Below are 21,579 nucleotides of genomic sequence, written 5' to 3' on the forward strand. Positions count from 1 at the left end.
CATCTTACAGGTCTGCTAAGCATGCCAACATCAATGATGCAGGGTCTGTAACTTTGTTTTTATGGTTTGCATGGGCATCTTTTTGTGCAGTCACCTAAAAACCATAACAACTTAAACTCAGATGGGATATTCACAGCCACAATTATCCACGCAACTTATCAAAAGGCAAAAGGGTGTAGAAAAAAAATCCACATTAAGATAACAGACTTTTCAGGTCTTGCCTTATATTAGGGCCCAAAAAAACCTACTTACATTTTGTGAACAACATAAATAATTCCAAATGTAAATTCCACAACGGATCTTGCCCCAAATGTATCATTACATAGTGCCCATTGTCATTAAAGTGACTATGTTTCACGGCACAATTCTGTCTCAGGACTGGAGAGAAAGAAGGATGTTGCTTGCAGTTGTTGTCCCTCTGATCCACTGTTTCCAGGTCCCATTTTTAGCTATTCAAGATGGCCGATGTAATCATCACTCTATATAATTCCTCACAGTGCATTCCTAATGTTAGACTACCAATGAACTATATCTGCTCTCAGATTGACCAGAGATGCTCATGTGATCAGCAGTGGCCAAGTGTGCATTAGGTAATTAAAAAATTGCTGCAGCCATCTTGGACTGCCGAAAATTGGGCTTGGAACCGGCGAATCGGAGGAGAGAGGAGCAACTGCAAGTAATACACCCCTCTACTGTCCAAGGACAAAATATTGTCTTGAAACGAGAGGATCGCTTTATTAGGCTGACCAGGTCCGCCCAGAGCAAGATAGCCACTTTCGCTCAGAGTCCTGAACATTAGACTGCACTATGTTAGCCCTAATACTGTATTTGAAATTGGGTTTTCCAAACCAGACGACCCCTTTGATCTAGTTTTAGTCCCAGAAATTTAACAATTGTGATCTAGAAGTAAAGAGAGGTAATATTACCACTCTAAAACCATTGGTGCAGCCTCATCTGCAATATGCCATATAGTTCTGGCTACCATTTCATAAAAAAGGATGTCCTGAAGTTAGAAAAGGTCCAAAAAAGTGCAACAAAACTAATAAGGGGCATAGAGAATCTTAAGGAATCTTGAGGAAAGATTAAAAGAATTCTATTTATTTAGTCTTGAGAGAAGATGTCCAAGCGGGAGTTGTGTAAGTACATAAATGGGCCATACAAAAAATAGGTTGAAAAGCTGTTCAATGTAAAAAGCCCCCCAAAAACAAAGGGGAGATGCCCAACGTCTGGAGAAAAAAAGGTTAAAATTCCAAGGCTTTACCATAAGAGCTCTGGATCCGTGGAATAGTGGCCTCAGAAGCTGCTCACGGCACTAATAGTTGGTGGCTTCTTAAAACAAAGTGAAATTATATTTTATGCAAATTTATAGAATTATGTTGAGGTATTCTAACTGCCATATCCAGAGGGAAATTCCCCCTTTTGGGTGCAGATTGGCTTATGCTGTATAGGTGGAAACAAGGTTCTAGAGTTTGCCCACATCCCTTGGTTGAAGTTGATGGACTCATCTCAACTATACTATGTAACTATATCATTTTAATAAAGACACAACTGTGTCACGTAAGGTAAGTAGTGAGGTCTAGGCTTTCACTTGCTGGATATCATACAGTTCCAGGGGCAGTGAACAGTATATTGGGTCGGCAAACGCCTCGTTTCTAGCGTCAAATGGATTTTAATACAAATCTCAATCTAAAATGACCTGTATTCTATAATAATCATAACAAATAGGAAAAAAACACAAAACCTGTCATTTAAATATTACACTAAAAATGGCCGCATTTGCATATGAAACGGTAATGATCTGGCTTTACAGTCCGAGTCTGCGCTGACATCGATATAAAGTTGGGAACTGAATACAATATGGGAAATATACTGTATAATAGGTAATGGACCATTAATATAAGCATGTAAAACATTTCCTAACAGCAAATGTTCCTAGAAAACACAGAATCCCTAAAAAGGTAATCTCATCCCACAACAGGTAAAACACACACATTGACAACATCTTATATCTTATACTGAAGCTCTAATTTGGAGCCGCTTTGATGATTACATTACAGAACTGCACTAATTGGCAATTCCTCCACATAATATAATGAAGGAAATCGCTCCCCTTACAAGTGGAGGTGACCACAGTAATAAACCCACAGGTCTGCAGAGAAGTCATAGGCAGGTTACAAGTAACATATACAGCACCCCACTGTTCCTTATTGGCAGTGAGTAATGCAAACTTCCCAAAGGCAAGACTAAAGGGTCATTTGCACGCAACGATTATCACTCAAAATTAGTTTAAAATGCTGTCATTTGAGGGATAATCATTGCGTGTAAATGCTCCCATCTTTCACTCTTCGGCTGAAAGATGATTTTTAGGTGAGCATAAAATCCATCATTCAGCCGGTGAGAAGATAACACAAACCGCATGCTGTGTTTGCTGTCCATGGTGCTGTATTTTTCACGGGAACGCTGATTACATTGTATTCAGCTTGCGGCCCCGCAGAAGGACAAAGGAGCTGAATGCAGAGAACAGAGCAACTGCTGTTCTCTGCATACAGGTCCCGGAGGCTCATCTACATGCAAATGAAGTTGATAAGCTGCTAATGGATATTAGTGTCCATTAGCAGTTTATGCAAAACAATCTTTTGAATGATTATCTTTGCATGTAAATGGGCCTTAAGCCATAGGTTGTCCCCATTTAGAACATAGCCTTCACAGTTACTATATTCAAATCCAAATAAAAGACACCCAAAAACACAATAAAACCATTGGACTCATATGTCGCTGACTATACCAAGGGGTCTATATCAACAGTCTACTAGATGAGCATTATAGAATTGCTGTAATATCCACTCCTAAGCTGAGGTATATCAGAAAGGTATCAAACTAGCAGATATGGGGTTGCTTCTGTGGTGCATTTATATTAGTGTAGGGACCCACTACAACGCAAGGAACCATGAAGTGACTAGTGGGCTCATGTATCTTGGCCAACATCCATGCATTTATTATCTATCATTCACATGCAGTGTAGCTTTAAGACTCCAGGGGGAGCCCAGGGTGGCAGTACCAATGTGGTTCACTGATGGAAATGCAGGGCAACCTGCCGAATTATCATGGCGTCATTAATAGGTTGCTGGTCTGCATGGTGAACTACATATATCAGAATGGTCTGTCACCCTGTATCCACTATGTGTGGGAGTGTACGCCAAGCATCCACCCCCCTCATTATCAAGAGGCAGTGTGAGTGGCTGTCTTATCGGTGTCCTGCACAGGTGTTATTGGCTCCTCCATTTGGTAGTCAGCTACCTGCATGGTGAGAGGAGGATGCATCTATATGCACTCCTCAATCAGTAAGTAACGGACATTTTCTGTGATTGTCTGCAAAACCCTAAACCAAATTTTGAGAGCACATGAGATCTGCAAAGTAAAATATTAGACTATACGCTCCTTTGACAAGCTCGCCAGAGATCTGGTGTCATCAAGACTGGTGCTATAGATCAGTCTGAAACTTGTCGGTGGGGTAAGGAGGAAGGGGATCTGATAGTCCAATATTTTAGATTGCATATCTCATTTACGCAGTTTTAATATTTGGTTTTTGTGTTTACAGTGCTAACCCCTCATCTGCTGGTTTGATACACCTCGGCTTAGGAATGGGTATTACAACAATTCTAAAGCACTCACCTAGTGGACTATTGATATACACCCTTCAGTATATTCAGTGACAAATGATGTTTTTTATTTAAATTTGAATAAAGGTTGAGTTTTCAATGGGGACACAGCCTATAGTTTAATATTCCCTTGGGCAATGTACTTTATGTGGTTGAGAGTAATTGAGCTGTCGGGCAAACGATGTCTGGCTGCCCGTCCCAGTGATGCTCGTCCCTGAGGAATTACACAGGAGCGAATATCGCTGGCATCGCTGAAAGTGCTGCTGGCATGGAGGCGGAGCAGGCTGGGGAGCGTTCTCCTTCTCCCACTTGCTTCCATTCACAGTAAGCAGTTGTTCAGTCGTTCCAAGGTGAATGACTGCTGTATACACTGAACGGCAAGTCAATTAGTTTCTGCATGCCGAAAATTGAACTCTCCTTCAGTCGCTGCATGCATTTACACGGGATGACTACCCTGTTTCCCTGAAAATAAGACATAGCATGATTTTCCAGAATTTTTGAGGATGCAAAATGATTTTTCAGGCTTTTTGAAATATAAGCCCGACTCCAAAATTAAGCCCTGCTAACAGTTAATTAAAAAAGTCAATTTAAATAGTATCCAGGCAGCTATACATGTAAAAAAGTTAAACCTTTTTGAACAAAAATTAGTATAAGACACTGGCTTATTTTCTGGGAAACATGGTAGCGATCAATTTCCCACACGAGCGTGGGAACTTTTTTTTAACGATCCTCAATTATAATCGTCCCGCGTTAATGGCCTTAAAGGGTCCTTTTAGATGAGCCGATTCTCGCTTAAGTGACATCACCGCTAACCTGTTCGCTCTCGTTCAGACTATCTGGACAGGCTGTATAAGAACAACTGAACGATCACCGTTTAAGCCGAACGATAAGTGAACGAGCCAACGGTAACTTTTATGCCTGCGTAAGATAAACAATGAGCGAAAAGTGAACCATTCTCATTCAGTCGTTGGCTCGCATTCAGGCTGAACGGTTATCATTCACTTTCGCTCGTTTGAATGTTTTTTTTGAACGACAATTAGAGATGAGCGAGCACGCTCGGTTAAGGCAGATATTCGAGCGGGCATCGCTCTTCTCGAGTATCTGCATACTCGTCCGAGCAAATGCGGGGGGGCCGCGGGGGTAAGCGAGGGATAGCGGGGGGAGAGATAGATCTCTCTCTCTCCCCCTGCCGCCCCCCTTGCATTTGCTCAGACGAGTATGCAGATACTCGAGAAGAGCGATGCTCGCTCGAGTATCTGCCTTAACCAAGCGAGGTCGCTCATCTCTAACGATAATCGTTCTGTCCAAAACACCCTGGTGTGTCCCATCGGGCCCTATCTAGATATGATGTCTTATCGGCAGTGAAAAGTAATTACCTTCAAAGTAATTACCCACTTGAATCGGGAGCAATTCTGATAGTAAGAATAAAAAGTAAATATTTATACAAGGGAGTTGCGAAAAATGCAATTGTCTAATATTGTCCACTTTACGTCAAGAAATATTATTCGTCTTTTTTTTTCTTCTTGTTTTGCTGTAGTTCTACCAGATTATGTTTTAACTTATGGCCGGCATAAGCAAATCTATAATCTACAGTCAGCCTTTCTGTTAGATTAGTGGTTAACATGATAAATCTCATTATACAAAACGATTCTAAATATACAAAACATCTCATATCAACATTATATACTCTAAAAGCCCTAAAGGTTATAAAGCACCTTTTCTAATAAAATCTATACAAAATCATAAACAACCGAAGAAAGCTTGCTAAATGCTGAGAATAGTATTAGAGTTAGTCGAGTTAAGTTGAGTGCAAATTTCAAAAGTGTGATGCGCAAAACAGTAGGCAAGCCAATAATATCAGGCACGTTAATGTAACACTGTACTCCCCCATCCCCCTCCCCACCCCCCTCATTTATCAATCAGTCCGGCTTCTTTAATTTTAGTGTAGAAGAACTTCTCCAGGATATTTGCACATTTAAAGTATTCACTCTCCGGTGGATTATACTCCCTGCAGTTTGTGAAGATCCTCTGTAGATCTGCCATGAATAGCTTCTTCGTCACATAGTATCTGTTCTTCACACGTTCACTCATGGTTTTAAGATCTGATATTCAAGAAAGACAAAAAAAAAGCAGAGGTAATTTTTGGAATGTGTAGTATGCATCCCTACAGCGACCATAAAATGACACATGAGACGTCGAACCCGAGTGCCAAGGTCAACGTGAATCCCACGTCCGAATAGGGTGTCTGATGGGGTCTTAAAATAGATATGAGAAATGCTTTAAATATTAAGATTCAGGAAGAGGGAAAAGTGTAAACAGCTGTCAGAGACCCGATGCCTCAACCGAAATAAACTCTTATGTGCTGACTGGCCAGGCAATGACTAATAACTGTGGACAATGTAAACAAAACTGGTTGTGCTTCTACTATCCGACCAAAAGTAATTGGACAGTGTCCATCTTCTTTGAGGAAACTTGCCAGATGTTTGCAGGATGAATGGAGGGAAATAACGGCTGAAGTGTAGAAAGTATGCCACAGAGAGTATCCGATGAGGTTATTAAGGCCAAAGGAGGTCCCCCAAGTATTAACATATCAAGATAAACACTTGCTGATTCTTGCTCAGGGGTTTCATTACTTTTGTGACACAATTGTTGCAATAATTTTCGTGAGAAATTCCTTTGTTTCTGCAGCATGTGCATCAATCCCTACAGGCCCCATTCAGATGGCAGGGGCAGTCACAGAAATGTCTGCAACTAATCTGCCCAAATTTATCCTACTAAGAAGCAAGGCTGCTTTCACACCTGTGTTAGGGCTCAGCTCTGGGTTTCTGTCTTTCTGCTCCGTTTTTGGAGGTGGGAAACTGAAATAGAATGGAAAAAAAACTGATCCATTTTTTTTCCATTGATTTCAACTGGGGTTTAAAAAAAAAAAATAAAAAAAAATAAACGGAAAGCAAACACTATTTTTCTGTCCAAAAAAACCCAAAGCCTGGCAGAATGGAAGCAAACGAAAGCCTTTCTGTGTTTTGGTTTTTTTAAACCCCATTGAAATCATGGGGAAAAACTGCTCTGTTTTTTTTCAGTTTTATTTCAGTTTCTCTCCTCCAAAAATGGAGACGAAAACCCTGAACTGACCCTAACGCAAGTGTGAAAGTAACCATAGACTGCCGTATATCTATATACCCTGTGGGCATACAGACATACAGTTACTGTGCAGGGCGAGTCCGAGAAAAGGCAGCTCTACAAAGAAGTGAAGCAGCCTATTTAAAAGGGTTATTCCCATCTTATGAAGTGACATCATATCACTAGTTCCCGTTATCTGTGCAGCTGTGAGCGCCGCTGGGCAGGGATTAACAGTTAAGGGGATGCAGTACTAAACTAGTATTGCAACCCCTTCATTCTTGGGATTAGTGGGAATCCCAGAGGTCAGACTTCCACCGATCATAAAGTGATCCTAGCGATATGCCATCTCTTTAAAGCATGGGAGGAACCCTTTAAAGGAAACCTGTCACCGCCTATGAGCACCCAAACTAATGAAAACAAAGATCTGGTACCGTATATATAAGTATCCATGCCTCTTCAGATCCAATCCATTTAAGCCTGAAGCAGAACCCTGCGTTGGTTCGCAAGCTCGCTATAACATCATGTATTTTTGTTAGCCATTAAAAGGTATCATATCTACAAGATTACGTGGTTTCTCTTGCTGGGAACAATCACATTTCACCCAAACTAAGTTATGGTGCTCCTAGGCCAGATCCCAAGGAGTCTGGGGGGGTGTACTGTTTAGACTTACCCACCTCCCCGTTTCTGTGGGGTCACCCCTAAAAGTCAGCAAGTGGACAGTGCAGCGGGCTCATCTCTGCAGGCGGTGTGCGCACTCCATTGTTCTTGATGCCACCCATGGAAGTTGCTATGTGGACAATGCAGATATAAGATGGATAGCGCTCCAAGAAATGGATAGGAGATGGTTGCCAAAATATACAAGAAATATATATAAATGTGGAACAATTGTATGAAGGAGGTTACTCACCCCGTGACGCCGGGCCCGTGTATGGGGTGCCCGTGCGTCAAAATCCGAGATGGCGTATCAATCCACAATGAACGTAATGATTCCTCGCACCGGTCACAAGAGACATCCTGAAGAGAGCGTCTTGGTTGCTCCCAGCGATGAAAATAACACCACGGGATGAAAGACAAACCAGTGTGAAAAAGGAAAATTAACCAGCGCTCCAGGGTTTCAGAAGAGGACGGATGATTCAGGAGTATATATTGAGAAATGAAGTTGTATGGTTATAAATATTACTTACTTCGCAGGGGTGCTAATGATTAAGCACCCCTGAATCCAAGGTGGCAGGCAGAATTCAGAGGATACATACGGAAATTCCTTTTATTGCGACGCGTTTCGGCCGTAATATCGGCCTTTCTCAAGCATAAAAAACATATACAACATATACATATATATATACATAGTAAGTGATTATTGACATTGATCCCCTGATGCACAATCCAGTTCATGCTTTTAATCTAACTTATTGCAACATCATCTTTGCAGGCCATGCAATTGTGTGTTAACTATCTGCACTATATAATGCAGGCATGTTGTATATGTTTTTTATACTTGAGAAAGGCCGATATTACGGCCGAAACGCGTCGCAATAAAAGGAATTTCCGTATGTATCCTCTGAATTCTGCCTGCCACCTTGGATTCAGGGGTGCTTAATCATTAGCACCCCTGCGAAGTAAGTAATATTTATAACCATACAACTTCATTTCTCAATATATACTCCTGCATCATCCGTCCTCTTCCGAAACACCGGAGCGCTGGTTAATTTTCCTTTTTCACACTGGTATGTGGACAATGCAGTAGACGCATCTCTATAGGCTAGGCATGCACTTACAGATAACAATGGGAATGTGCGCACAGCCTGTACACATGAGTCCGCTGCACTGTCCACATGGCGACTTCCATGGGTGACAGGGTGGGAACGGGTAGCCGGGTAAGTATAAAAAGTACATTCCCGGACTCCTTGGGACCTGGCGTATGAGCACCATAATTTAGTTTATAGACCTCATAGGTGGTGAAAGGTTCTCCCAGCTCGCCGGAGTACTAAGGACATAGTGTACAGCACTCACTGCTCGCGTGAACTTCTTGCCACGGGCTGTTTTTCATTGAATGAATATCTGGTAGAATTAAAATAAATTATTTATTCCACTGATTCACTATTTACTGTATGGCAATTTATAGCAGATAGAGGATTACACGGATTATCCATCTTCTGAATACAAATTATTAATCCTCTGATTTATGAAGCCATGTATGACCTGGATTTTACATAGGGCGAGATAATGAGACCAGCAGGGAAACCTCATTCATGCACTGGAGCACACGGGCCAGGGGAAACATGGCATCCCCTACATAGTGGTTTTTATCTGTATATCCCAATGTTTCTGCTCACAATCTAGGAGCCTGATACACCAACAATGCAGGATAGATATTTTTGGGCCTCTTTTTGGCCTCTTCCAGAGTATTATTTACACGAGAGTGGGTCAAAAATTATCCGCACTCTGGCTGTAGAATTTATTTTAATCAACTTTCAAAAAGATAAATACATTATTTTTTGACATAATCTCCCTGCTTTTCAATGCGCTTTGCCTGTCTGTCAACAAGCTTTCATTAAAAAGTGTTTTAGGCTGAGCTACGAGCCACGACTGCACCGTTGTCTTCACCTCTTCATCAGAACGAATATTCGTCCTCTTAGGGCTTCTTTCAGGGGACCAAACAGGTGACAATCCAATGGGGCAAGATCAGGACGCTGGGGAGGATGGCTTAACACCTCAAAACAATTTTTAAAAAATCAGTTCACGTGTGCTCTCAATGTTGTCTTAAGTTGTGGATGTGGAGGAGCGTCCGGCTGCTTCTTGTACGACCTTCATTGAACTCCTCTACGCATTCATACACACGTCTTTGCAACAGAACCCTTTCTTTATACTGTGCACAAAGTCTTCGATGAATATCAGCACCAGACACCCCCTCAGACACCAAAAACTGAATGATTGCACGTGGCTCTTCCTTTGTGCCTATTACAAGTAGGGCAGCCATTTTTTCTTGCACTGCAGTCATAAATTAACTGACATCGCACAGTAGTGACTGGGGAGATGGCAACCTACAACGGAAAACGTTTTTTGCAGTGATTTGTTTGTAACGTTAGTGTAGGGAATTACAAGACATGAGGACCCTTGACGGTGGTGGGAAGTTTGTGTTTTGGCCTTAATATCAACTACCCCCTTATATTTAAGATGACTTTTGCAGTAGTAATCTGGCCCTGGGAAGCTGAGGGAGCCGAGGGGTGTCAGGGCTTTGTGTGGCTCTTCACTTAGAATGTATGGGACTGACAGCCTGATCTAATAGTATGGACACCCCCAATAAGCCTTAAGCATGCATTGTGCACTACATGAGTGATCGACACCCTACACTAAATCTTATCCATGCAAGTATAATAGCCCCAGCGCATGGTAGGTGTGATAATGCTTGTCCATCGGTATTTTGCACAATGGTAATCTCTGCCATATAGCATTTTGCCTTCCAGCATGCTGCTAGGTATTGATGTTTTGTACCTGTCCTCCTTCCTCTGTATCACTAAGCATGTCCTTTTTCAGTGATTTGTGGCCATATAAGATATCTATTTGAGAATGATATATGATGAAGCTTCTACCCAACTTACATCAACTATGATCGACCGGCATTATTGGGCTACATTATATAGAAAAGCACATCTAATAACTCCTTAGAGTATAGATGACAAACCTAGAGTGTAGTTTCAAAGGGGAATTATTAGAAAGGTAATAGTAGTTACTTGTACCTTAGCTCATGCAGTACAGAGTGAATTAAAGGGGTTTTCTGAGTTGTTTTTTTTTTTTAAACACAGCTCCCTTAGCCACAAAATAATAAACAAGACTATATCCACTCATCTTTGCAGCTCCAGTGCCAATTGTCTGTTCACCCCATCGGGTCTATTTACAAGCTGCAGAGTCAGCCTGTAAACAAAAGGTCACAGGCTGCTGCAGCCAATCAGCAGTCGACCACTGAAGTCTGTGATTGGCTGCAGTAGCCTTTGACGAGTGCTGTACTTAAAAAAGACTTAATTAACTTGGAAAACCTCTTTAAGAAGGTTAATGCCATTACCCATTGGAAATCTTATGACTTCATAGTATCCCGGTGCTTCTGTTCTTTTCACGGGCTCCATGAAAGGCCACGCACTTTGATGACTCTGAAATAAAGGAATGAAATTGGCGTAGTTACAGTATTATAATGAACTGCTGCGATGGCGTTTACAGACAGATTTAATCACATTCCCCATCTACATCGTCTCTAAATTATATAGAAAACTTTTAAACTCAACAAGTCCCCCTACAGTTCCTGTTGTCATTGCACAGAAATGCCATGTCATCTATTGTCACATGACTGCGGCAGGCAATTACTGGCCACAGTAGGAACAAGACCAAGTTGAAAAGGTTATTATTAATAATAATTGATTTTAGCCACATAAGAGCAGGCGACCAGGACTAATGTGATAGAAGCCAATGTGGAAAAATCTGAAGTAGATGCCAAATGCCGACTCTGTAAAGAAACCGATGAAACAATCGACAGCGTATTCAGTTGTTGCAAAAAATTGCAGATTGAGTACAAAGACACAAGTCGGTTGCAAAGATGATTGATTGGAACCTCTCCAAAAACTACAATCTGCCCACAACGGAGAACTGAGAGACCGTAACCCAGAAAAAGTGGTTCAAAACGAAACAGTAGAAATACTGCGTGATTTCCGTATGCAAACAAAGTCTTGGCCCATAACACATCTGATTTGATTATCCCCTTAGCTCTCCAGGACGTACAGTGACATCCTGCAGCATCGGGGTATGTATGAAGAGAGATCGCGGCGGGACCTCTCTTTATACAGCGCGGCCGTCAGCTGTTTATTACAGCTGACACTGGCAGGCAATAGCTGCAATCAGCCGTGCGGCGGATCAGCCTTTAAATGCCATTGTCAATGCTGTACGGACCCCCCACGATGAGATCGCAGGGAGCAGTGTGTGTGTCATGGCAGCAGGGGTTCTTCTGAAAGGCCCCAGAGCTGTCTTAACAGACTGCCTATCACGCCATCCCCATGGAGTGGGGTGGCTTAATAGACTGCCTGTCAAATTGCAATATGATGCAATGCTATTGCATTACATCATCCTGCAGGAGTGATCAAAGCATTGCTAGTTGTGGTCCCCTAGGAGGACTAAAAAGAAAGTAAAAATAAGATCAATAAAGTTTTACTAATTGAAAATTTTAAAAAAGTAATAAAAGTTTAAATCATCGCCCTTTTGCCATATCTATAATAAAAAAATCTAAATCATAAAGCAAAAATACATATTTGGTATCGCCGCATCCGTAAAAGTCAGATCTATCTAAACAGTGCATTATTTACCCCACAAGGTGAACATCGTCTGAAAAACAAAATAAAGGACGCCTGAAACGTATTTTTTCAGTCACCCTGTCTCCAAGAAAAAATGCAATAAAAAGCAACCAAAAAGGTCCAATGCATTCCTAAATGGTACCAATGGTATAAACTACAGGATGTTTTGCAAAAAATGAGCCCTCGCACAACCACATCAACGGAAAAATAAAAAAGTTATTGCGCAGAAGTTGGTGGCAGAAAATAATTTTTAAAAATTTAATGTCTTTGAAAAAAAATAAAAATAATACAGCAAAAAAAAAAAAAACAATATAGGTTTGGTATCGTAGTAATCGTATTATTGACACATAGAATAACGTTATCATGTCATTTTTGTTGCCGTTTGTGCGCTGCAGAAACAAGACGCACTGAAAGATGGTGGAATATTTTTTTTCCTTTTTTTTATTTTTCTCCACTTAGAAGTTTTAAAAAGTTTTTCAGTACATTATATGGTGCATTAAATAGCACCATTAAAAATGACAACTCGTCACTAGAGATGAGCGAGCGTACTCGGTAAGGACCATTAGTCGAGCAAGTATCGTCCTTACAGAGTACCTGCCTGCTCGCCCGCAAAGATTCGGGTGCCGGCGGGGTTGAGCGCTGTGTTGCGGAAGTGAGCAGGAGGGAGCGGGGGTCAGAGAGAGAGAGATCTCCCTCACATTCCCCCCGCTTTCCCCCGCTGCCCCCCACCGGCACCCGAATCTTTGTGGGCGAGCAGGCAGGTACTTGGTAAGGACGATACTCGCTCGAGTATCTGTCTTTACCGAGTACGCTCGCTCATCTCTACTCGTCACACAAAAAACAAGCCCTCATACAGCGACATCGATGGATAAATAAAGAAGTTACGATTTTTTATTTATAGGTTTGTTCTTATTTTGTCCCATGGACGGTAACTACTACAGGCCTGATAAGATCCTGGGCAGGACAGGGCCGACAACTGATGGATACATAGCCGTGCAGGCTGTGCACTCACCTTCACCTGCTGCAGGATATTTTTCAGCGTGTTGTACAGCTGATCGGCATCTTTTGGCTCTTTACTGGAAATAAAAAATGTAAAAGTAGTAAATAATTAGGCTGAATGAAGTTCATTCTCTCCCTATTCAAAAATGTTTGGTACTTTATTAGACTAGAAGTCATTTAAAGGGGCATCAGCTCAAAAATGCTGCCCAAACTGCAGGCATTACGTTATAGAGCAGGAGGAGCCGAGCAGATTGTATATTGTTTTATGGGGAAAGATTCAGTAGAACTTGTGTTTTATTCATTTATATGTCTGCACATTCTGAGCTGAGTGGTCCAGTGGGCGGTCCTATCAATCACTGATAGCTCCGCCCATTGGACTGTTCAGCTCAGAATGAGCAGATATAAATAAACAGAAAACAAGTTATACTGAAGAGTTCTGCTTTAATTGAGGCTGCTCATATAGGTAGGCTGGGTTCAGTTAATTAATGCCATTTTTGGAGCTAAACCCAGGAGTGGATTGAAGAAAACAGAAGTAGTATACAGCGGTCCTTAATACGTCCTCTCCTTTTACGACCACACCTCTTTTTGGTTTCAAATACTTAATAGAATGAACGAAAACTGCAGACATCTGGGCACCCTAAGGGCTTATTCACACGGGCATATGCCGTTTCGGTGCATGAAATACTCAGCATTTTCATGAACCAAAACTGCACATATTTACTGACAATTTTACCATTCTTGCGTTTTCTTGGTGTGCGTATTCAGCACAAGAAAGTTCCATTGATTTCTCCTGACTTCATGTGTAAATATGCAGTGAATACGCAAGTATCATGTATATTCACTGGGTTTTTTTTTTTGCAATCTCATAGATGTAATATAGTCTGAATATCCCAATGCAAATCAATGGAGTTTATGCTGCCTGAACTACGCTTGTAGTACCGACTGCAAATATGACAAGGTGGATGAGGTCTAAGGGTAAGTACATCAAAACCAGACGTGAAACATTTCTTACCGTTTTCTCGCACATTGCCACAGTTCTCAATTCAGTTGCAGTAAATCACACTATGTGCATACATCCATAGACAGAGTCACAGAAGATGCAGGTGCCACCCATATTTTAGGCAGTGCACATTAAAGAGGTTGTCCAGGACTTTGGGGATTTATACTAGATGATTGGCAAGAGTCTGCCGCTCGGAATCGCCACCGATCAGTTGATGGCACCGTTGTCATACAGGCAGTCCAGGAAGCAGATCATGCCGTCCATACTGCAGCAACCCTTCGGAGGATAGGTCATCAATAGGCAAAAATCCCCAAAGTCACAAACAACCCCTTTATCAAAAGTACATCTACACTGTATAAAAAGAGATACAGTGCAATGGCAAGATTACAAATAATTGCCTTTTAAAGCCTCATGTCCACGGGCGGGTTTAATTTGTGGGACACCCGCGTGGCAAATCAAGCCGCCCATAGGAAAGCATGGGTATTCGCAAATTAATTTAAGCATGCTGATCTGTTTTGCAGACTTTTTGGTCCGGAAAACAAATAGCAGCGTGCTCCATTTTTAAAGTCAATGGAAGCCGTCTGATCCTTGGCACACCCGCAGGCATTAAAATCAAATGACGATTGTAAACAGGCAGTTGTTGATCTAGGAGAGGCCAGAAGCGATCTCCGGCCCGCTCTGCCTCCATTCATTGAATGATTAGCGCTCCTGTGTGAAGAGATCCTAAAGTATATTAAGGCCCATTTAGATACAACAATTCTCGCTCAAAGCCGTCTTTTGAGCGACAACCGTTGCGTCTAAATGCACGGACATCATGCACTTTTCGTGCACGATTCGTTCCTCGCTCAATTCTAGTTTTTTAGAATTGAGCTATGAACTCTTAGCAGCGGTGCAGGCTGTTATCACAGCAGTGCTGATAAGATTCTTTCACCTCACGTCCCGCTGGTAGTTTACAGCTGGACGCGAGCTGTAAGCGCGGAGAACAATGCAGCTGTTTGCTTATGCAAAACAGCTGCATTGTTCGCCGAGCGATAGCGGCAGTGTCTCACTCCACCTGCATAGCTCTTTAGCAGCTAATTAGCGACTATAGACTATGCAAAGATGATTGCTCAAAACTGTCCCTCAAACTGTCGTTTGAGCGATCATCTTTCAGTGTAAATGGGGTCTAATGTGTAGAATAATAAATTAAATTAATTTACCTTCGGTCTTTTATGCTTGGCTTCCAGCCAGTCTCTCCTGTAAAAGAATACAATAAGAATTACACCATACAACCACATTCACATGGTGTCTCGCATGTAACCTCAACGATGTTCCTGAGTACTATACCACCATATGACCATACGTATAGGCGCAAAAAATAGGATATATCATCGCTTTTGGGTCTTTAATGATGCACACACTTTTTTTCAGCAGACATATCAACTAGATTCACAGAACCACTTCATAATAGTCTACTCATTTCTTATCAAATTAGTGCCTTCACTCCCGTGGCACCTAGAATATTATACACATATAATGTCATATAGAACACAATTAATGTTACCAAAATAATTTGATCTGGCTCAATCATGCAATGTGAATGAACATAAAAGATGCCACAAGTCCCAGTCCTAGGGGGTGTATTTAGGTCAATTAACATACTGCTGAGCAAATCAACCAAAGACCAATTATAAAAAATTGTCATTAGCATCAATGGTGCTCATTAGTATTTATTTTAAATTACAGAATGACTGACATAAAAAACTCAAAGATACAGTCATAGGAAATGTGAGAGGAATGTCAAACAGTTATTGCACAAGCCCCATTTCATATAACACATCCGGTTACAATATTACATCATCATTTGTATCTAAAAGAGTACAAAAACAAATGTCAAACCACTGAAAAAATAGCAAATACTTACGGATTCCAGGGATACTTTCAATTGGGATTTGCCGTACTCCTTCCTTGAAGCACGACAAGCCGGGGTACACCTTCCTTATCTGTGCTTGCTTCCTTTCAATCATTTTTTTGATGATCTGTTGAACAAGGTTTATACTTTAATAACGCACAGCAAAATAACAATGTTCTTCTGTTGGAAGGAGAAAACAAGTGAAACATAAAAAGTATCGGTTCTTAAGAAAAGGACAATTACACAGGAAAAGAATAAAATAACGTGTATTTACTGGTACGAATGCATCAAGTTCTAGTATATTTTATCGGACGGTTTTCAAATGTACCTCACAGGTGTAATAAAATCATTGAAATATATTAGGAATGTTATTTCCATAACGAAAGCCAGGGGACGAGATCATAGAATGGTAGAGATGGACAGGAACGCCTTGGTCACATCGGGTCTAACCCCTGCTAAATGCAGGATTCACTAAATAATCCCAGATAATATTGTAGTGGCCCGGGGGTCCTACAGGGTAGTCATCCAGTTACCAGTCCTATAACACCTAGCTATGTGCTCCTAGGAGGAAAAGAAGGTGCCGCACATTGGAAAACGCTTGTTTTCCCCCTTTCTTCTCAAAGTTAAAGCTAACTGCTTGGCAACAGCTGGCTGCTTATTGGCTGCTTGTCATGCTATCAGTGATTGGTAGAGGGGGATGATGTGATGAAGTGCAGAGTCGGAAAGGATCAGGGTGAGGTGGATGTTAGGGGGAGGTGTAGACAGAAAGTGCAGGAGTTCGACAGGAAGAGAAGGCAGTGGTAGGAAGGCATTTGTAGTGAGCAGTCAGAGGAGGAGGACGTGAGATGAGGTGCAGTAGCGTGGAGTGAATCTAGTGTGCTCCAGTGGAGAAAGCAAGGACTTTTCAAGTTTCCTAACAAGCTGCAGTGTGGAGGATAAAGTGTGGGACCCACCAGCACAACAGTGAGTTGCATGAGCACTTGTTAACAGTGAAGCCAGAGAAGTGTAAAAAGGGCCCATGACCAAAATATCTTCACCATCTGCCTAGCAATCGCCAGAGTAACCTTACAGATAACTAGGACTGTGGGAGTTTCTCTGAGTAACCTTCAAGAAAGAGAAAGAGAGCTTTGAAGTTTTTTAATTGTTTTTGCATCATAAATGAAAGTGTGGAGCAACGGTATATCTGCTTTAAATTGAATCTACTGCCAATTGCTAATGAACTGTATGTGTTGTTATTGCAATAGTTTAACTAAAGAGCTGAAGCAAGCTGAGTATCTCTAGTTTGCTCATCAAGGCTACAAGGACTCGTGTCAATTATTTTTACACACATACCAGGAGTCTGTTAACTTAGAGATACTGGTGTCACATGACAAATCCACTGTTTAGTATTTAGAGGCAGTCAAAACCCTTTCGCCACTGTGCGGCGACACAGTAAGGCACCTTTGCCGTCATTGCCGGGAGAGATGGCAGAGCCACCCGTGATATCTAGCTTGTTTTCCCCGTGGTCTCCCCCACTTTGGCGCGCCCCGCTCGGACGCTGTAATATCATTGTAGAAGCCAATGTAATAATTTACAAAGATGGTGACCAATTTAAAGTGAATGCCCATTCTTGGACATCATTTTGGTTTTATTTAAAGGAATTTTCCTGAAGTAAACTATTAATGATCTTTCATAGATCATCAATAGTTGATTAACTGGTGTTTGCCGCTCAAGATCCCCACCAATCAGTTGATTGAAAAGGCCAAAGCTCTCAGGTGAGGGATGCGGCTTCTTCCCAGGACTGTGACGTAACATTCACTGCTCACATGGCCTGCGAGACCCTCAGTCCCATTGAGGTGAGCTGCAATACCAGTACTATGCCTTGTATGGGTTAAAGTGACAGCGGCGGTCACCGGAGCGTCACTGTCACTTCAATCAGCTGATTTACAGAGTACCTGAGTGTTGGATCCCCACTGATCAACTATAATAGTTTAGGGGCAGAAAACCCATTTCATCTAAGTAGATCCAGAAGTCTGTGTCGATTTATTTCTTGATATGTGTTAATAGTGTTCAAAATTCTTATTGTCTCACACAGGGCTCAAAATCTTCTGCATAGAGAGAGTTAAATTATAGGATGAGCTTACTGCATGTTGTTTTATCGTAGACGAAAGATTCACCCTTCTCCAAACACTATAATCAGTATATATGAAAATATTAGAATCCTGAAGCAAAAAACACTAATATTTTCATACATACTGATTATAGTGTTAGAGTGCAGACTCGCTCTGCTGTGAATATACGTGATCAATTTCCACATCCACCAGCAGGTGGTAAGCCAAAAGAGCGGTCACAGCCGCTGCCTTAAGCATACAGGCGTAAGTAATCCGACTGCAGTTCACATTCCAATATAGGTAACACCTCAACAGCCACAATGCATTTTAAAAAACACTACCATGCCCACCCAGACATGTTTCGCCATGGCCAACATCATCAGGGGTTTGGGGCAATGACAGTAGGAAACACTGCAGCTTGAAACTTTTCAAGACTTACATCACAAGTCACCGCTAGAGATGAGCGAACGTACTCGTCCGAGCTTGATACTCGTTCGAGTATTAGCGTGTTCGAGATGCTCGTTACTAGAGGCGAGCACCACACGATGTTCGAGTTACTTTCACTTTAATCTCTGAGACGTTAGCGCGCTTTTCTGGCCAATAGAAAGACAGGGAAGGCATTACAACTTTCCCCTGCGACGTTCAAGCCCTATACCACCCCCTGCAGTGAGTGGCTGGCGAGATCAGGTGTCACCCGAGTATATAAATCGGCCCCTCCCGCGGCTCGCCACAGATGCATTCTGACATAGCTCAGGGAAAGTGCTGTTGATGCTGGAGCTGCTATAGGGAGAGTGTTAGGAGTGATTTTAGGCTTCAAGAACCCCAATGGTCCTTCTTAGGGCCACATCTGACCGTGTACAGTACTGTTGAGGCTGCTTTTTGCAGTGTTGCACTTTTTTTTTTTTTTTTTTTGTATATCGGCCGTGCAGAGCATTGCGTCCTCAGTCTGCAGTAATTTTACATAGTATAGGGCCAGTAGTGCTGAGGCAGGGACAGTGAAAAAGGTGAAAGACATATACTGTCTATATAGGCAGTGGGCTTTTCCAAAAAAATTTGGGAAAAAACATTCTATTTGGGCTGCCTGTGACCGTCCTGAGTGTACTGCGTCTCTGCTGGGGGTAGTAGTCCTAATTAATACGCAGCCAGCTAAGTGTTACAGCAGGCTTGCGCAAAATTCTTTCCTGGCTCTGCGTTGCCCATTACATCACCGCTGTCATCCTGTCCAGAGGGAAACAGTCTGCAGTAATTTTACATAGTATAGGGCCAGTAGTGCTGAGGCAGGGACAGTGAAAAAGGTGAAAGACATATACTGTCTATATAGGCAGTGGGCTTTTCCAAAAAAATTTGGGATAAAAAAATCTATTTGGGCTACCTGTGACCGTCCTGAGTGTACTGCGTCTCTGCTGGGGGTAGTAGTCCTAATTAATAAGCAGCCAGCTAAGTGTTACAGCAGGCTTGCGCAAAATTCTTTCCTGGCTCTGCTGTGCATTCCGTAAGCGAAGTCAGCCTCCAACCACAGGCCAATAAGCGACACATTTAATTACAACGTTCTGTTTCTGCACTACTGGTAATACACCATGCTGAGGGGTAGGGGTAGGCCTAAAGGACGTGGACGCGGGCGAGGACGCGGAGGCCCAAGTCAGGGTGTGGGCACAGGCCGAGCTCCTGATCCAGGTGTATCGCAGCCGACTGCTGCGGGATTAGGAGAAAGGCACGTTTCTGGCGTCCCCACATTCATCTCACAATTAATGGGTCCACGCGGTAGACCTTTATTAGAAAATGAGCAGCGTGAGCAGGTCCTGTCGTGGATGGCAGAAAGTGCATCCAGCAATCTATCGACCACCCAGAGTTCTGCGCCGTCCAGTGCTGCAACTCTGAATCCTCTGGCTGCTGCTCCTCCTTCCTCCCAGCCTCCTCACTCCATTACAATGACACATTCTGAGAAGCAGGCAAACTCCCAGGAACTGTTCTCGGGCCCCTGCCCAGAATGAGCAGCAATGGTTCCTCTCCCACTGGAGGAGTTTGTCGTGACCGATGCCCAACCTATGGAAAGTTCCCGGGGTCCGGGGGATGAGGCTGGGGACTTCCGGCAACTGTCTCAAGAGCTTTCAGTGGGTGAGGAGGACGATGATGATGAGACACAGTTGTCTATCACTCAGGTAGTAGTAATTGGAGTAAGTCCGAGGGAGGAGCGCACAGAGGATTCGGAGGAAGAGCAGCAGGACGATGAGGTGACTGACCCCACCTGGTTTGCTAAGCCTACTGAGGACAGGTCTTCAGAGGGGGAGGCAAGTGCAGCAGCAGGGCAGGTTGGAAGAGCCAGTGCGGTGGCCAGGGGTAGAGGCAGGGCCAGACCAAATAATCCACCAACTGTTTCCCAAAGCGCCCCCTCGCGCAATGCCACCCTGCAGAGGCCGAGGTGCTCAAAGGTCTGGCAGTTTTTCACTGAGAGTGCAGATGACCGACGAACAGTGGTGTGCAACTTTTGTCGCGCCAAGATCAGCCATGGAGCCAGCACCCCCAGCCTCACCACCACCAGCATGCGCAGACATATGATGGCCAAACAACCCACAAGGTGGGACGAAGGCCGTTCACCGCCTCCGGTTTGCACCACTGCCTCTCCCCCTGTGCCCCAACCTGCCACTGAGATCCAACCCCCCTCTCAGGACACAGGCACTACCGTTTCCTGGCCTGCACCCACACCCTCACCTCCGCTGTCCTCGGCCCCATCCACCAATGTCTCTCAGCGCACCATCCAGCCGTCGCTAGCGCAAGTGTTTGAGCACAAGCGCAAGTACGCCGCCACGCACCCGCACGCTCAAGCGTTAAACGTGCACATAGCCAAATTGATCAGCCTGGAGATGCTGCTGTATAGTCTTGTGGAAACGGAGGCTTTCAAAAGCATGATGGCGGCGGCCCCGCGCTACTCGGTTCCCAGTCGCCACTACTTTTCCCGATGTGCCGTCCCAGCCCTGCACGACCACGTCTCCCGCAACATTGTACGCGCCCTCACCAACGCGGTTACTGCCAAGGTCCACTTAACAACGGACACGTGGACAAGCACAGGCGGGCAGGGCCACTATATCTCCCTGACGGCACATTGGGTGAATTTAGTGGAGGCTGGGACAGAGTCAGAGCCTGGGACCGCTCACGTCCTACCCACCCCCAGAATTGCGGGCCCCAGCTCGGTGGTGGTATCTGCGGCGGTGTATGCTTCCTCCACTAAACCACCCTCCTCCTCCTACGCAACCTCTGTCTCGCAATCAAGATGTGTCAGCAGCAGCACGTCGCCAGCAGTCGGTGTCGCGCGGCGTGGCAGCACAGCGGTGGGCAAGCATCAGCAGGCCGTGCTGAAACTACTCAGCTTAGGAGAGAAGAGGCACACGGCCCACGAACTGCTGCAGGGTCTGACAGAGCAGACCGACCGCTGGCTTGCGCCGCTGAGGCTCCAACCGGGCATGGTCGTGTGTGACAACGGCCGTAACCT

At 43.5% G+C, this 21,579-nt stretch overlaps 1 protein-coding gene across 1 annotated transcript in view; it reads right to left on the minus strand.

The window, feature by feature from the left end:
• Window positions 1-3,681: 3,681 nt before the first annotated feature.
• KAT2B (lysine acetyltransferase 2B) overlaps window positions 3,682-21,579 on the minus strand; it is a 94,019-nt gene continuing 76,121 nt past the window's right edge. The window contains exons 14-18 of the mRNA XM_066585231.1: window positions 16,015-16,129; window positions 15,311-15,347; window positions 13,125-13,188; window positions 10,840-10,924; window positions 3,682-5,761 (exon numbers count right to left, since the gene is read on the minus strand). Coding sequence (XP_066441328.1) covers window positions 5,568-5,761; window positions 10,840-10,924; window positions 13,125-13,188; window positions 15,311-15,347; window positions 16,015-16,129 — 495 coding nt within the window. The 3' untranslated portion in view covers window positions 3,682-5,567. The remainder of the gene's footprint in view (window positions 5,762-10,839; window positions 10,925-13,124; window positions 13,189-15,310; window positions 15,348-16,014; window positions 16,130-21,579) is intronic.

This window comes from Eleutherodactylus coqui, chromosome 12, assembly GCF_035609145.1.
Source record: "Eleutherodactylus coqui strain aEleCoq1 chromosome 12, aEleCoq1.hap1, whole genome shotgun sequence".
Lineage (NCBI taxonomy): Eukaryota > Metazoa > Chordata > Amphibia > Anura > Eleutherodactylidae > Eleutherodactylus > Eleutherodactylus coqui.